The sequence below is a fragment of the Chiloscyllium plagiosum genome, chromosome 15 (genome assembly GCF_004010195.1).
Source record: "Chiloscyllium plagiosum isolate BGI_BamShark_2017 chromosome 15, ASM401019v2, whole genome shotgun sequence".
NCBI lineage: Eukaryota > Metazoa > Chordata > Chondrichthyes > Orectolobiformes > Hemiscylliidae > Chiloscyllium > Chiloscyllium plagiosum.
The window spans coordinates 68,630,701-68,649,692 of NC_057724.1; the positions used below are offsets into that span (position 1 = coordinate 68,630,701).

Sequence of the window (18,992 nt, forward strand, 5' to 3'; positions counted from 1 at the left end):
AATAATGAGAATCCAGGGAAAGTATATTCCTGCTAGGGTGAAAGGAAAGGCTGGTAGGTATAGGGAACGCTGAATGGCTAAAGAAATTGAGGATTTGGTTATGAAAAAGAAGGAAGCATATGTAAGGTATAGACAGGATAGATCAAGTGAATCTTTAGAAGACTATAAAGGCAGTAGGAGTATACTTAAGAGGGAAATCAGGAGGGCAAAAACGGGACATGAGAGAGCATTGGCAAATAGAATTAAGGAGAATCCAAAGGTTTTTTACAAATACATTAAGGACAAAAAGGTAACTAGGGAGAAAATAGGGCCCCTCAAAGATCAGCAAGGCGGCCTTCGTGTGGAGCCACAGAAAATGGGAGAGATACTAAATGAGTATTTTGTATCAGTATTTACTGTGGAAAAGGATATGGAAGAGATAGAATATAGGGAAATAGATGGTGGCACCTTGCAAAATGTCTATATTACAGAGGAGGAAGTGCTGAATGTCTTGGAACGGGTAAAGGTGGATAAATCCCCAGGACCTGATCAGGTGTACCCTAGAAGCTAGAGAAGTGATTGCTGGGCCGCTTGAAGAGATATTTGTATCATCAATAGTCACAGGTGAAGTGCCGGAAGACTGGAAGTTGACTAACGTGGTGCCACTGTTTAAGAAGGGTGGTAAGGACAAGCCAGGGAACATAGATCAGTGAGCCTGACCTTGGTGGTGAGCAAGTTGTTGGAGGGAATCCTGAGGGACAGGATTTACATGTGTTTGGAAAGGCAAGGACTGATTAGGGATAGTCAACATGGCTTTGTGCGTGGGAAATCATGTCTCACAAACTTGATTGAGTTTTTTGAAGTAGTAACAAAGAGGATTGATGAGATCTATATGGACTTCAGTAAGGTGTTCGACAAGGTTTCCCACGGGAGACTGATTTGCAAGGTTAGATCTCACAGAATACAGGGAAAACTAGCCAGTTGGATACAGAACTGGCTCAAAGGTAGAAGACAGAGTGTGGTAGTAGAGGGTTGTTTTTCAACTGGAGGCCTGTGACCAGTGGAGTGCCACAAGGATCAGTGCTGGGTCCACTATTTTTGTCATTTACATAAATGATTTGGATGTGAGCATAAGAGGTACACAGTTCGTAAGTTTGCAGATGGCACCAAATTTGGAGGTGTGGAGGACAGCGAAGAAGTTACGTCAGATTACAACAGGATCTTGACCAAATGGGCCAAAAAGGCTGAGGAGTGGCAGATGAAGTTTAATTCAGATAAATGAGAGGTGCTGCATTTGGGAAAGTAAATCTTAGCAGGACTTATACATTTAATGGTAAGGTCCTAGGGAGTGTTGCTGAACAAAGAGACCTTGGCGTGCAGGTTCATAGCTCCTTGAAAGTGAAGTCGCAGGTAGATAGGATAGTGAAGGCGGCGTTTGGTATGCTTTCTTTTATTGGTCACAGTATTGAGTACAGGAGTTGGGAGGTCATGTTGCAGCTGTACAGGACATTGATTAGGCCATTGTTGGAATATTGCATGCAATTTTGGTCTCCTTCCTATCGGAAAGATGTCGTGAAACTTGAAAGGGTTCAGAAAAGATTTACAAGGATGTTGCCAGGGTTGGAGGATTTGAGCTTTCGGAAGAGGCTGAACAGGCTGGGGCTGTTTTCCCTGGAGTGTCGGAGGCTGAGGGGTGACCTTATAGAGGTTTACAAAATCATGAGGGGCATGGATAGGATAAATAGACAAAGTCTTTTCCCTGGGGTCGGGGAGTCCAGAACTAGAGGGCATCGGTTTAGAGTGAGATGGGAAAGATATAAAAGAGACCTAAAGGCAACGCTTTCATGCAGAGGGTGGTACGTGTATGGAATGAGCTACCAGAGGAAGTGGTGGAGGCTAGTACTATTGCAACATTTAAAAGGCATCTGGATGGGTATAGGAATAGGAAGGGTTTGGAGGGATATGGGCTGGGTGCTGGCAGGTGGGACTAGATTGGGTTGGGATATCTGGTTGGCATGGACAGGTTGGACCGAAGGTCTATTTCCATGCTGTACATCATTATGACTCTGTGACTCTTGTCATAAAACAGGGCACTCTAATTTTTAAACACAAATAGGCTTGGTGAGGGAAGCCAAATCATAATCAACGGTAGGACCTGATTTAAATCTTACTCTTTTCCATTTCCAGGCCCAGGCAACCGTAAGGTATGTTAAATGTAAAGTTAAATCCATGTAAAGAGGCCCTTATTTGAAAGCAAATATCATAACTTTGCTTTACTTGCTCACTTAAGGGGCTAATATTTGCATCAAATCCCAAGGCAGCTCAGTATTTATCTATAAACATCAAGCTGCTGCCAAGTGACTGTACTTCATTTCATTCCAAATTTAACCATGCACACAGCCAAACAATTTGTCCTTGCCTGTTAAAAATTACACCCTCTCATCCCAATCACTGACCTTTCAAGAGTTGAAAAAGAAATGGAATTTAGCAGACTGTGCATTCACTGCACTTCAAAAAAAAAATGTTGGGATAGTCTTGGTCTTCATTTCTGAAAACTTTAGAGTTACTGATTGTGAAGCATTTCAAGCATATCTAATGCAATCACACCATTAACAATACACACCTGAGAACAGTAACCAAAGTTCTCCTCTTAAGGCTTCCGGAATTCCACGCATGACGAGATCTCGAGTCTTTTTGGTGCGAAACATACACACTCCGTGACCATACTCCACAAAATGAATGTTCCACGATTGCACCTTCATCTTTTCTTTCAACTGTAAATCACAAAGAACAATTTGAAAAATGAACTAATTCTTAAATACGATTCAGTACTTCTCAGCTCTGCCACTTCAGGTGGGTAGAGGTAACATTGCTGCCGATTGAATTTTTTGCCTTGACTGTAATCAATGAAATTTTGTACACAGACAAGGTATGTGCTAAGGAGGAAATGATCTTTTTTTTGCCAAGATGAGGATCCAGATCTGACAACACTTTTTAAACAATCCATTAACATTGGGAGATAGGACAAATGGATTTTTAAGAGTGCTTTGGGTTGTTTTATTTCGAGTACTGTTCATTGTTTTGTGATGTTGTGAACGGTTTTAGAAAGCTGTTGCAGTGTAATTGGTCAGAGCAGTCAAATGTGAGCAGAGTCTTCTGAGCAGGTTGTCGGACAGAACTGTCTGAAGCCATCTCAATGAGACTGAAGCTTTTGATTTCTTTTCAGCTTTATCATTACAGTGCATCAACCAAGGAGGGAAAACCCTCAAGGAAAAGTTGAGTAGTTGTAATAACATTGTGTGAACAGATTTCAGGGGAGATATATGCTCAGTGTCCTCATCACTTGTGTTGATAATAGAAAATGTTTTTCTGCCCACAGCAATGTTATATATCTGCAAAAAATGATACCCATTTAATCATATTTTTAAAAACCAGTTCGATTTTTTTCAGTTTATTACATTATACATAATCTAAAAAATTCAATCAATATTTTTACCTAAGAAGGTGTTCTATAGTACAAAACATCACAATTTCTAATTGCATATTTTGATGAAATCATAACAGAAATGTAGATGAGAGGATTGAATTGATTTACAATTCTGAATCTCATACAATGGAAATCTAAACAAGCTATAATTAGTAAGTGTCTCTGTGGAAACTTGTGTAATCAATACAGCCTTGTACATCATTAAGCTGGAAGGTCTTAAGGTTGCACAGATACAATTCAGGATAAACCTAGACAAAATGAGATAATATACGAACATTACATGATTACAAGTGGAAGTAAGAAGTATTGCCTAATTGCTTAATCCAAATGTTACTGCGGTTTTAAAAAAGGTGAAATACATTTCAAAGGATTTTTACTGCAGTCAGAACTGGTTCAATAAGTTCACTAACAGTGACTAACAGATTGGCCTCTGGCTGTAGTCAGCCCTTTTCATACCAACTACATGCTGAATTATTGCATGGCAGTGCCAAGAAAGATAATTTAAGATCGACATCACACATATTGGGAGAATATGATTGCAAAATTACTATTTACACTGCCAATCTGCTCTGTTAATTCACAGTCCATTTCTATTGATTAAACGAACATACTACTGGGTTTCTGACAGGACGATTCAGAAACAAAAGAAGAATGAAGTGATCTGAGCATATTGCTCCAAACCTAGAATATTGCTTTTGGGATCAATAGTTCCAAACACCAACAGACATTGGTTACACTGGAGATGGTAACAGTTCTGAAACAGATAATGCTGAAGTTGCATCAACTCCACCCTATGTAACATGGGCTTTGGGCAAAGAATCAAGCAGTTTAACATGAAGTCTTCAGTGAGATAGTTGTAATTATGTTTAACTGATTGATCAAAATTGTAACTTTTGCAGTAAAATAATCTGCATGATTAAAACCAAACACAGTGATGCTAACTAAATCAGGTAGGACCTGCTGATCTGGTAGACCTAATAACTGAAACTTATAAAATGGATAAGCAATCTAAAATATGGGGCTTGAAGATTTCAACTGATGGGAATTGCTGTGATAATTTTCTTTGGCATCTTTCCCATTGCAGGAATGTCTGTGACAAAAAAAGACTGGTGATGCACCACAGTCCTGAAAACTAATGGTAATGAGCAAGGGCAGCTACTTGGCATTGTTAGACAGCACCAGTGCTTCTTTTTGTCAATTCCCAACAGTCCATTTCATAATTTATGAAAGAATCTTTTTCTTGGCCTTCTTGCTGTGTCAATTCTCAATCTGGAAAATTTCACCCCATTTGAAATAAATCTATTACAGACTGTTGAGTACATGAACATGATGAAAAATGGCCATAAATCTACAGCATCCGCGTGTAACCGAGATCAGTAATTCTGAAATTCTTCACAAAAAATCCTCTGCATAATAATATTTATATCCAGCTCCATTCAGGATCCTTTAAAAGGACAGACAACTCATTTTCCTCCACCTACAGACTCCATTAATTCATCAGTAGGTTTAGAAAGTGCATGAAATTAACTGAGTTTGAGAAACTCTCAGATTTGACTTCCTATCCTGTGAAGTGCATTAGGTTTTCAGCAGTACTCCTCAGCCCAGATGGAACCAGCAGTATATCCCATTGGTATGCCAATTATATATTCTGGATTCTACCCAAATGTTAATGAGAAAGATGCTTATCTGATGTTTAACTGGAGTGATATGCACTGTCAAAGTGACACCTACATATCGTACAAGCAAACAAGCTAAAATTAACTTTATTTTCATTATTATGATTTATTCATCTGACATCATATCACTGCGTAATACCAATCTAACAGCACCAGTCATAAAAAAGGAAAGCATCAATTAAAAGAAAATCACATTGCAAACTTTACACAAAGAAAAGCAGCATAGTACCAATGCCTTCAGATTCGAACATCTGAAAACAAAAGAGCAACAAACATCACTTTAGCCCACGAGTACATACTTTCTTTAATCGAGCCAGTTGGGAAGGGAAGATCTGTCCTGTGTTTCTTTTCAGTTCACTCAGTGGGCGGAAGCATCACTAGCAAGGCCAGAATTTTTATTGCCCATCCCTAAATAGCTTTGAGGAAGAAGTGGTGAGGTGTCCTTTTGAACTGTTATAGCTCCTGTAGAATGGGAATATTCATGGTGCTACAAGAGAGGGAGTTCCAAGGATTTTCCCCAGCACTTGTGCAGGAACAGGAATACAAGTTGCGCGCAGTGGTGTTTCCTTGCACCTACTGCCCATTGTTATTTAGGTGTGAAGAGTTTTGGAAGGTTGGAACTATATCAATGCTTCTTTTCTGTCACTGGATCAAAATTCTCGAACTCTCTTCTGAACAACACCATGAATGTACCCATTCCACACAGCCTGCAGCAGTTCAGATTGGTGGTTCACCACCACTTTCTGGATAATTAGGGATAGGCAATAAATGTTGTTCTTGCCACCAACAGCCACATCCCACTTACGAAAGGAGCCTTGCAAAGTTGTTGCAGGCTAGCTCAAACATATAACATACTGCTACTATCCTGCATTAGTAGTGGAGGGAGTAAATGTTTAAGGTGGTGGATGGGGCACTTTCATTAGAATCTTGAGTTTGAATCTTAGTGGGGCTGCATGCATTCAGGCAAGTGAGGAGTGTTGCTTCACAGACTTGACTCACATCTTGTCAATAATGGAAAGGTTTTTGGGGAATGATGAGGAGAGTCACCCATTCCAGAATTCCCAGTTTTTGGCCTCTGTTTGTAGCCACATAGAATGTTCCGAACAAGTATCTCGTCAATTGTAACCTCTAAGATGGAGCCAGGGGAATTTGGTTATGGTAATGCTGTTGAATAGCAACATGAGGGTGATTAGATTTCCTCCTGCTACAGTTTCCACATTATTTGGACTGACAAACAGCAAAAAAAAACAAAATATACTTCCTCATGATACACAAATCCAATAACCAATGCTGTTTGTCTATGAGCCAAAATAATGATTTGAAATTTGATATTAGAAATCTGAAGTATGAACATATGCATGAGATACAAAAATTGATTTAAAATCAATGGTTGGATATTTAGCACATTCACGGTTATAATGGGGCTGTAACATCAACTGATTGACATAAAACTATTAGATATTTTTCAACTTAGCATATTCCCTTTAGGCCTCATTTAATGAGCATCTTCATTTAACAACTCTGGTGAACGCACATGAATCAAAACGTGATTTCAACGCTAGATAATGGAACACAATTCTCTACGACCACCTCGATGTCAAGTTCTCCCTAGTCAGATAATGCATAGTCATTGTTTTGATTAGTGAATGCCCGCTTCTTTATGTTAGGGATTGATACTACTACTTCTTTCAGCTAACTTCAAAACTTTCAAACAAGGTTCTTTCATTTGTCTTGTATAATGTGCCCTAGCCTCAATTTCAGCAATGGATCTTATACTGTACATAAGCGCATTCTTCCATTTTACACCGTCCTGTGCTCTCACGTGACAACTTGAGGAGCTTAAGGTGCAGTTATTTTTGTTGGTTTACCCCTATTTGGGAACTCAGTTGTGACTTAACCAGTTGATTGGTTTTCAACTCAATTCTTTATTGATTTGACTTGATAAAATAATCAAAATATGTAAATCATGTATAATTTAGAAAAAATTCTAACAACACAATTCCGTGCTGTACATCTTCTATAACTCTATGACTCTATAAAACTAAGCGATCAGAGAGAGACATTTGCCCATACAAGCAGCAATGAGGAGTCAAATCGATGGTACTAACCACTTCATTTTGTAACAAAATTCAAATAAAAAGTTACAAATGCCAGAAAAAAGTAGCAGTAACCTGGAGTGCAGCAATATTAATCCAAATTTCAGAGTATTCAAATATCGCACCAATACATCGTAATATCCATGGTAAATGTCAAGTCAACAAATTAACTAAAAAAAAAATGTTAATACAACAAAATGTGTACCCATTCCCTGAAGGCCAGAACAGAAATAATACCACAAAATATCCATCAACATGTCTTGCAAACTTTAATGTATAAGGGAATGAAGAGTTGTTTACCATTTTTGAATCCAGATTTTCTACATCCTGTGGATGAAAGACTCTCATCAATGCTTCAGTGTTAACTGTTTTACTGCTTTCTTTATGCAGTGCACTGGATTGATCACCAGCAAATGAAGGTGGAGGGTCATCGTGTCCAAAGAAGGTACTGTCTTCCTGAGGATTCTTTGGACATAATTCCTATCAAGAAATAACAAAGATGCAGCATGGACTGCTTGTGAAAGAGCAGCCTGTGTATGCCTAGAGACCAAACTTAATAGATAGCCGAGATGGGTTAATCTAGTCTCGTCTCATCTCATTTAAGAGCAAAATATCATAGATACTACGTATCTGACAGAGACAAACAGAAAACGTCTGAAACATTCAGCAAGTCCAGCAGCATTTGTCAGAGAGCAACAAAGTTAACGTTTAGGTTCACTGCAGAAGGGTCACTGACCCGAAACACTAATGGTTTGTCTCTCCACGGATGCTGCTCAAATGTTTCTAACATTTCTGATTCAAATTCATCATGCTTTATGTTTAAAATAATTCCTGAATTAGTCACATCACCTGCTTCAGAAAGATAACAAATTTACAGATAATAAGGACTAAGCATTCCTATTTTAGACAGTGCAAGATTAATGAATGAAAACAAGGGCCATTTTCATTTGCCACTCAGTGCCATCTGATATTCTACATCAACATACTTGGCTGATTTCTCAGCATTAGTGCAAATATTACCACAGAATCACCAGCAGCTTGGACATCTCAGTAGAATGTGTTTGTTAATAAAGTGAGACAACAAAATAGGGTGGAATTGAACAGTCTGGATACTAAAATTACATGCAATGTATGGTTACAATTCACAGAATAATTACATGTTCTTTTAACCCAAATTTCTTTTAAGTATCGACTAAACTTTATTACTGATACAATCAGCACGTGCATACCTTTTTTTCCAATGGAGCAAGGATACTCAAGATGATAAAATGTAGGAGGCAGAAGCAGGTCATTCAGCCCATCAAGTCTGTTCCCCCATTCAATGAGATCATGGCTGATCTGATAACCTTCAACTCCCATCTTCCTGCTTTATACCCATAGCTCTTGATCCCCTTACAAATTAAAAGTCTGTCTACCGTAACCTAAAATATTCTCAAAAACCTAACCTCAACAGCCCTCTGTGTAAAGAATTCCTTGGATTCACTATCCTCAGAAGAAATTCCTCTTCATCCCGGTTTTATTTGGGTGGTGCCTTACTTTGGGATTGTGCCTTCTGGTCCTAGACTCTCCCACAATGAAGAAAACAAAAGTCTCCACATTGCCTTGTCAAGACTACAGAGAATTTTGTACTTTTCAATAATGCCTTCCGTCATTCTTCTAAACTCCAGTGGGTTCAAGCCCAACTTATTTAATCTCTCTTCATAAGAAAATCCTTCCATCCTTGGAATCAACCTAAATGAACCATTTCGATTCATAGAGATGTACAGCATGGAAACAGACCCTTCGGTCCAATTTCTGAATTGCCTCAAATGTACAGTAGTACCATGTACTATTGTTAAGCTATATCTCACATGAAATACAGGATTTCATTGAGCTTTCTAGTAACATTGAGTTTTAACCCAATAAAAGCTAGGAACAGAATGTTCGAGCATTGCCCTTAATTCTTCACCCGGATTGAACAGATAGCGCAGCATGGAGATAGTGCTGCACTGTTGGGCCCACCATTTTTCAAGTGAGATGTTAAAATAATGCACTGCCTGTCCCTAGAGACATATAAAAAAGTTTGTGTCGGGTTACAGTAAGAAGTGCACCACCATCTGCAAGTTCCTCTTTAAGCCGCACACCATCCTGATTTGGAACAATACCTGCATTCCTTCTCTGTTGTTGAGTCAGATGCCTGGAATTTCCTAACTGCACTACAGGGGCCCTTTTGCTCCAAGTTAAAGATAGCAAACAGTTTTCAATATGGAATTCTCCCATTGTCCGAAACAAAAAAATGATTTACCCAAGCATCACAAGAGCATCTTGTCTAGTCGTTTACCCAAGTTCTGTCTGCTGTGCCATATTACCCCTATAAACATCAGGTTACAATCTCGGATTTCCAGAGGTCATGAAAGACAATATATTTATTTTCCACAGTCAGGATGATATTGTACAATATTATGACCATTCAGCTTTTATTCTGATCTACACATTAAGACATTATCTATTCGGAACACAAGACTTAACAGTCTTCGCATTTATTGGTTTCGATTATCAAATGTTATTCATGAGCTTCACTCAATCTCAGAGCAAATGCTAGAAGATCCAGGAGGGGAATTCAGGAACACTGGCAAACTCTTTTATTGATAGTAAGAAGTTTACTGAGCAAGATGATGGGCACAATATTTCACACAACAGACATCTGGAACTCAAAACAACTGGCACCATCAAATTTCAGGCCCATATTCATAAGTAGTACACGTTCATAACTTTCAAAGGTCTTTACCTCTTCATTTCCCAAAGAGTTTTGTGTACTTGTACTACAAGTCAGTTTCCCTTCCAGTTTCTTCACAAGTCCATCGCTGTCCTTTATTTCCGTGAAGCGGAATGTTATTTTACATCTGGTACTGAAGGAGATGTGTTTGCCTGAGCTGTCTGGCGTGTCCATGCCTATCACCTGTTAGAGAATTCTCATCAGTTTGATATCTACACCTCCACACTAATGGCATATACAGTGGACAGAGCGGAGAGAAAAACAGCAAAACATTGGAAATAATATCTCTCATGCATCTAACCTATGATGATTCGTAATTGCACTACTTCTACATAACCATAAGCAGGGCTACAATGATATCTAAAATCTTAGTGCAGTACTCTAAAGTTACTACTTACCATGTTACAATCTGAAATTAATGTAACATATCGTAATTTGATTGTCTAACATATTTAACTTTGCAGCACTGTTTTTGTGAAAATAGGAGACAATTCTAATGCAAATATTAATAGCCCTGTTTATATTAACACTGGAGCAACATGAAAGCAAAGCTAATGAATATAAATTGATAAATTCAACTCTGCCAGTAGCAGTATTGGTACAGATTAGAACAGGAAAAACTCATTGCCAGGTCAGTGTAGTTTAGAATCGCATTGCTCTGGAGTGAATGTTAAAGCAGCATAAAGGTGAAAATGGAATACCTCACTACATTCTAATTTCCAATCCCTTCCCTCCCAACTCTAAAAAAAATTAGTTTGCACAGTGCACTCACCCTCATAATTCTTCTCCTTTTGCTCTAAGAAAGTGCCCAGTTCCCTGGTGCTTCCTTGCAAAGAAAGCAATGGAACAATTTGCAGCCTGAACCTACAATACAGGTTCATATTAAGCTTTCTTGATCTGAATATGGTAAATCAGATTACACTATGTTTCACTTTACACGGCATTACCCAGAGAACAGAAGTAGCAGAGGCAGGAGAAGACCACATGGCCTATAGAGCCCACTCTACCATTAAATACAATCATGGCTGTTCCACTTCCTGCATGCTCCCCCAATCCATCAGTTCCAGAGACAGAAAATCTGCCACCCAAACCTAGACCATGATGAAGCATCCTCTGGGGTAGAGAATTCCATAGATACACAACACCTAAGTAATTTCTCCTCACCTCAGTATTAAATAATTGGATCTTTATCCTAACACTGTACCTTAACAGAAAGCATCTTTTAAACTAGATTTTAAGAGGGTTTGAGCCTTAATGACAAACATTGAAAAGGGTTTGGTTTTACTCTGCAAATTATTTTAACATCAAATGTTAATTTTTGTGCTTATTAAATATTACCTCCCGCAATGGGATGATAACATTGCAGTGACTCCCATCCTGGCTACTAAAGCAGATGTAATTATCTGAAATGAACATTTTTCCAAATGCATGGGCATGGCAAAAAGGAATCCAAAGGAAACAGTCAAGTATGTCATCCAGACTCTCTTCCCTGGGCAGCCTGAAGAGTGCTGTGAAGTATTCATTCCTTGCACGATTCTCTAAGCCTCTGAAAGATAAATAAAAGGAAGGCAACCAATGTAATACTTGAAGAAAAGAGTTTCTTGAATCTACGCTTAACAACCCAAGACAAAACATCAGTGACAGAGAAGCTCAACCTGTATGCAGCGATATTTCATTGGACAATTTAACAATGGGCAGTGTGCTCCACATGCCGCAGGAAATGCTTCAGTTGCAAGACAGCATCATTTGTTCCAATGTACTTTCCAGGAAAATACAGAGATGGATGCTAGACAATTAAAAAAAAAGATATTACCCATATTAAGCTATCAAAACACTTGTTTATTTACAAAAATAGGAATCTTCTATGCTGAGGTGGGAGATGGGCCAAGGATTTGATTGTCATGTGTAAGCTGTTGAAAATTCCCTCCAAAATCTGTGTCATTTCACCTAGAATTTTCTCATTTACTTACTAAATAAATTTGGATTCACCAGTTAATCAAAAGCAGTGAAGCACAGAAAATTGAATTTTGGCGCAGTTACTTGGCTCACAATTTTAGATGCAATACCACCTTGTTCACAAGCTAGGTTAAACAGTGGACTCACCACAAATGCACCAAGCCCTATACCAGTGTAACAGAAGAGAAATCTGGAATTTCATATGTTCACTATAACACCGGAGTTAGAAATCATCTAATTCAGAACGTGATTTAACTTCCACTCCAGCATGTCCCGAAAAGCAGAAGGCATCATCATCTAGCATCCTTTAAAAACATCCCTACACTCCCATGAAAGGGTGGTCAGAATCATCACTGAAAGAACTTCAGGTTACGAAATTTATTCAACAGCATCCGAAGAACTGAATGGACTGCCTGCCATTCATCAAAGTTAAAATGGAATTCTAATACCCATGGAAGAAAATGGAGTTTTTTTTCAAAAACTTTAAGGCCTTCTACTCTGCGAACAAACACTATTAAGTGAAAATCCTGCAGATTGACACAGTTCAGCTGGGTCACAACATATTGGCCAAACTTTTTTCTTTCATTCACTCAAAATGTGGGCATTGTGGACTAGGCTTGCACTTCTGAAGATGGCAGTGATCTGTTTTCTTGAACTGCAACAATTCATGTATTGTAAGTGTATCTAAGATGCCGTTATTTGTAAACAAGCCTCCTTTTCCCCATCTAGCAACTACCCCACATACTACAGTGCAAAGTTGAATGACTGAGTAACATTCTTGACACAAAATGTTGAACAAACATTTAACATGAAATGTTATGTGGCTTCCAGTGCTCAGAAGCAGCAGGTTCAATAACCAGGTTTACTTGGTTTAGCTCCTAATGATTAGTGTGAATGGTGGAGATGGTAATACAGTCACAGGCATCTAGAGTAGAGAGAAAAGGCCCTTTGATCCATTGCGCTGCCCCAGTCAAAAGCAACTCCCTAACTATTCTAATTCCATTTTTCCAGCACTGGGCTCACAGCCTTGTATGTCTTGGCATTTCAAGCCCACATCTAATTAATTCTTAAATGTTGAGGGTTTTTACCTCTACCACCCTTATAGACAGTGAGTTCCTGAATCCCACGACTGCTGGGTGAAAAGTTTTTCCCTCACAACCCCTCTAAACTTTCAGCCCATTACATTAAATCTATGTCCCTGGTCAATGACCCCTTCCATTAAAAGTTTTTTTTCCTGACCACCCTATCTATGCCCCTCATAATTTTATACATTTCAACTTCCACTGTTCTCAGGAAAACAACCCAGTCCAATTTCTAGTTGTAACTCAAACTCTCCGGCCCCAAAACACAACAAACTCCTGTACCCTCTCCAGAACTACCACATCCCTTGTATAATTTGGATTCCAACACCACATACTCTAGCTGTGGCCTTACCAACATTTTATACAGTTCCTCCCTAATTTTAAACTCTTAGCAACATAACCTCTCTACTCGTAAACCCTACGTCTCAGCTAATAAAGGCAAGTATATCATATAACTTCTTAACCACTTCATCCACCTATCCTGTTACCTTAAGATACTGGTGTACTTGCACACCAAGGTCCCTCTGATTTTCAGTGCTTCCCAGTATCTCTGTTCATCATGCATTGCCATGCCTTGCTTGTTCTGTATCACAAGTATCTGGATTGAATTCCATTCACCACTGATTAGCCCATCTGACCAGTCCATCAATGTCCTCCAGAAATATAAAGATATCCTTACTATTTACCATTCCACCAATTTTTGCAACATCCGTCAGCTTACTGATCAATCTTCCTACATTCAAGTCTAATTCATTTATGTAAAGCACAAACAGTAACGACCCTTAAAATTGACACACTAAGAGGGGCAACAGAATGATACCATTTGGGAAACAGAAGGCTTGTCCACAACGGGTAGAGATTATTATTGTCAAGTCCAGTTATGTGCATCTCCTAGCAAGTAGATGATCAGTAGGTGGAAGTCCAAAGTCAGTCAATTTAAGGAACACAGCCAGGTAATGGAGTACTCCAGTAAAATACTCCAAAAGGTGCAGAACACAAAATAAAAGAAGACACGGGGTGGAAGCAACACAAGATTAACTGATAAATTTTATTAATTTTCAGTTTTCACAGCAGCACTAAGCAGTGGTTTGATATCTCTTATCAGTTGTCTTTGGTGGGAAGCGTTAAGGGAGTAATGTTTACCCAAGAGAAAAATCACAAACTTCATCTTTAAGTATACATTACTCTTAACCTTTTTTTTTCCCCATTTGGAAATAAGACATTTAGAAATGATAACAAGATGTAAACATTTCAGAATATGCAGTTCATAATATCATATCAGTTGTGAATCTTATCGTTCAAGGAAATATTAATGGCCTGAGGCCAACATTACTCATACACACCAGAATGCAAAATTTATCCATTACCTTTTTGTTATTTGTAAAGGGTCATTGAGTGATAAATCAGTCTCAAATGCTTCCTTGTCAAACAATCGCTTTACAGCGTAGTCTGCAAGCTGCTCCATCAACAGGAAGGTTTCATTAAAATGTATGAACATGGAAAAATAATAGTCTTCACCATGACTGTGAATGTGTATACTCTCGGACAGGATAACACTCATAGTCTTCTCAAGTTTTGATATTTCATCCCAGGAAATGACGATCTTAACTAGAGGTTAAATAAAAATTGCAAAATGAACACAAATATATGGAAAGAAATTATTTTTCCTTCATGGCATACTAGCAAAACAAACTTGATATTAGATATATCAAGTCATTGCATCCCAACTACAAAAAGCACTGATAAGCAGTAAAATTGAAGTTAAATATTCAGGAGCTGGAGAAGATGCATTGCTCCACAAGTATTTTGCACGACAAAGATTGTGGAGAATTTTATTAAGGGTGGGACTGAAGTTGGACACTGAACAACTGCTCACATGGGACAACATTTCAGCAAGAGTAGAAAATGATGTGATTGCAGCTATGCATTTCAAACTTATCTGCACATAGGACCCCTGCAAGAATTGTACATCTCCGAGAATCCACTTGTACAAACTTCAAAAATCATTGTGACTGTTATAGAGTCATACAGCATGGCAACAGACCCATTGGTCCACCTAGACCATGCCGACCATGTTCCCAAACTAAACTAGTCTCACCTGCCTGCATTTGCCCCATATCCCTCCAAATCATTCCTATTCCTATTCATCCAAAATCTTTTAAATGTTGTAACTGTACCTGCATCCATCACTTCCTCTGGCAGTTCAATGTAGACACTAACCATTTTGTGTAAAAATACTGCCCCTCATCTTTTAAAAATATGCCCCCCAGTTTTGAATTCACCCACCCTAGGAAAAAAACCCTTGCTATTCACCTTATACCTCATTCTCCTCTGCTCCAGTAAGAAAAATTCTAGTCTACCCAGCCTGTTTTCACAACTCAAACCCTCCATTCTCAGCAACATCCTGTAAATCTTTTCTGAACCCTCTCCAGTTTAATAATATCCTTCCTATAGCAGGCAACCAGAACTGATATTCTACTCCAGAAGAGGCCTCACCAATGTCCTGCACAATGTCAAAATGATATTCCAAGTCCTCCTCATTCACCCGTCTACCTGTGATGCAAATTTCAAAGAATTATGTATCTGAACCCCTAGGTCTCTCTCTAAACACTACCCAGGGGAATACTATTAATTGTATACTCCCTGTCTTTGCCTGTTTTACCAAAATGCAATACCTCACATTTAACCAAGTTAAACTCCATCTATCACTCTTCAGCCCATTGACTCAATTGATCAAGATCGCTTTATAATTTCAGATAACCTTCTTCACTATACCACCAATTTTGGTGTCATCCACAAATGTACTAATCACACCTCCTTTATCATCCAAATCACTCAGATAAATGACAAACAAAAGCAGATCCAGTAGTGATCCCTGTGGAACACAGTTAATCACAGGCCTGCAGTCCAAAATACAACCCTCCACCACCACCAAGCCATATTGTAACCATTTAGCAAGATCTCCCTGAATCCCATATGACCTAACTTTATTAATTAGTCTACTAGCAGAACCTTGTCAAAGACTTTCCCAAAGTCCACGTAAACAATATCGACTGTTCTGCCTTCATCCAGCTTTTTGGTTACTTCCTCAAAGAATGAAATCAAGTTTGACAGACATTATTTCCCTCACACAAAATAATGCTGACGATTCCTAATCAGTCCTTGCTTCTTGAAATACATGTAAATTCTATTTTCAGAATCACTTCCAACAATTTGCCCACCATCTAAGTCAATTGCCCAAAGTAAAATAATGTTAACATTAACGTGAATAGACATAGAAGGAATGCGCTTATCATAAACAATACAGAAAAATAAAGCACTCTAACAAATCAAAATTTATAATCTTGTGGAATCCGTTTTATAAGATATATGGCAATCTGGTGCATGTTGCTATAATAAAGGTGAAATCACTTCTGGCAAAATCAAAATAGGGAAAGATGTAAGTAGAAAATAACATTTGCACCTAAGTGTCAGGTGATGAGCATTTCCAAAAAGAAAGAACCTAATTACACCCCTGATATTCAAGGATAGTGAAGAACATTGCAACCACCACTATCAGCAATCCTGGAGTTAGTATTCACCAGAAACTGAATGAAACAAGCCATTAAAGCACTGTAGCTGCTAAGGCAGGTCAGAGGCTTGGAGGTTTGTGGTAGGTAACTCACTCAATCCAGCCAAAACCCATTCACCATTTATAAGGTGTAAGTGCACATCTTGATGGAACATACATCACTTGCCTGAATGAGTTCGGCTCTAATGACATTCAGGCCAAAGCAGTTTGCTCGATTGCCACCCAGTCAACCATCACAAACATCTTCACTCTGTCCATTACCAAGGCATAGTGGCAGCAACATGCACCATCTATTAGTTGCATGCATTAATTCACCAAGATTCCTCTGACAGCAGCCTTGACCACGACTGCCCAAAAGGCAGATGAATGGGAACACAACCACCTTCATGATTCCCTCCAAGTGATACACCATCCAGACTTGGAACTACACTGCTGTCCCTTTACTGTTTCAGGATCAAAATCCTGGAACTTCCTCACAACTGCAGATATACCTATCCCTATGTACAGCATTGGCTCAAGAAGGTGGCCCACTACTACATACTAGACAGCAAATAAGAATGAACAATAAATGTTTGGCTAGCCAATGACACCAACATCCTATGAACAAATTTACATAATATACATTCATTATCAATTTTACAGCATCAAACTGAGCCATCCAAACAGCTTGGTTCAAACCACCGCTGCAACCTCTTCCAACCTACGTGCACCTGCTTCCTTTGTTATGAGATTCTGGCCGTTAGCATGTTGCGTCATGCTTTTGAGACACAAATGAAGGTAGTCATTTTCTTAACTTCACTTCCATTGCCTGAAGATCCCTCCCTCAAACCATATCCACCTCATTACCTTCTCAAAGATAATTTCTTACAGCCAGGCTTCAGTCAGCTAATCTCGCTCCATGGATCAGGAGGCAGTTTCCCCAGTGTTTACTTTTGTGTAAAGGCCACTTTTCAATTACATGCTCTCAGTGGAAAGACCGAAACACACACAGGGAAACGAAGATTGGTGAAGACTGGGGCAATGGGAAAACTGTACTGTTTCTTGAGCTGAAATTCCAGTTGATGAGATGGTGCAAAATACAAAGTTTATGTTTGTGAGTCGCTCAAAGCTGAAAGTTTCAGAAGTGTTTGGGTAGAATTAAGCAGAGACAAAGGCTTGGTGTGGGTGAATAAAAACTTGACAAAATAAGATACAGCTGAATTCAGCACAGTACTTATACATTTGTCCAACAGCAATTACTTTGGATCACATATTGAAGGAAAGTGAATGATGTCCTGGTGAACAAGATGACTTTGCACAAGCTCCTTGTTCAGATCATCTTAACATGTCTCATATATCTAGAAAACAACATGCACTTCACCATCAACAATATCTGCTCAAAACCAAAATGCAGTTCAAATTATCAGCAAAAGTGGTAACCACATTGCAAAGAAAGTGCTTATAAGATCCAATCCACAAAATATTTGAAAAACAAATCCTTTTAATTTTTGATCATGCGAAGGAGCCATTCTATTACGTGAGTGACATCCACTTTGCCTGGTTGAAGCTCCTCTGTTGTCAGCTGTTGCTTGATTCAAGGATCACGTCTACTCAGGGTTGCCATGGACCTTCTTGTGACTGAACAGGCTGATCCTTAAACTGGAGATAGTTGGTCACTTGGTGCAAGACATCCCACAAAGTAGTGGGATCCAGAGTGTGTGATTCACTTCCTCTTCTTTTCTTATCTAACTCTGCTCTGCCTCATCATTAAATGCTGTGGCTTGAAGCTAAGGGCAAATTGCTGTCATTTTGAACAACTGGTAGCAAGCTGCTCCTTGTCATTAACGTCAATGCTGCTGCACCTCAAGGAGAGTTTAAGTGCGTTTGCAGCATTTTCTTGTGTCTTCCCTGGAATGTTGACCTGAGAGTTGAGAAAACAGGACCCAATGGGAGAGTTGCTTTTTAATCACCCAGATTCAGTACCAGCCCATTATGACTTATTGTGGAGGAGCTCTGCCCAAATGCTTGTAAAACTAGCATCAAATCGAACAAAGTTAAAAATCACACAACACCAGGTTATAGTCTAACAGGTTTATTTGGAAGCACTAGCTTTCGGAGCGCTGCTCCTTCATCAGGTGTTTTTTTTAAATAGATATTTAGATGTTGCAAGCAAGGTGCCAGCATTTGTTGTCCATCCCAAACTGTACTTGACCAGAGCGGCTTCTAAAGCCTTTCAAAGGACAGTCAAGAGTCAATCACATTGTTGTGATCTGGAGTCATACATAGCTGAAACCAGGTAAGGATAGCGGATTTTGTCCCTGACGGACATTAGTGACTGAGATGGGTTTTTACAACAATTGACAATAGCTCCATGGCATCATTTCTGAAACTAGCTTTCAATTCCAGGTTTT

At 38.9% G+C, this 18,992-nt stretch overlaps 1 protein-coding gene across 4 annotated transcripts in view; it reads right to left on the reverse strand.

The window, feature by feature from the left end:
* Positions 1-18,992, reverse strand: part of tbc1d8b (TBC1 domain family member 8B) — an 85,307-nt gene that overhangs the window by 40,203 nt on the left and 26,112 nt on the right. For all 4 annotated transcript variants that reach the window (XM_043705139.1, XM_043705138.1, XM_043705140.1 and 1 more), the window contains exons 5-9: positions 14,399-14,639; positions 11,332-11,539; positions 10,006-10,176; positions 7,539-7,718; positions 2,603-2,753 (exon numbers count right to left, since the gene is read on the reverse strand). In XM_043705139.1, coding sequence (XP_043561074.1) covers positions 2,603-2,753; positions 7,539-7,718; positions 10,006-10,176; positions 11,332-11,539; positions 14,399-14,639 — 951 coding nt within the window. The remainder of the gene's footprint in view (positions 1-2,602; positions 2,754-7,538; positions 7,719-10,005; positions 10,177-11,331; positions 11,540-14,398; positions 14,640-18,992) is intronic.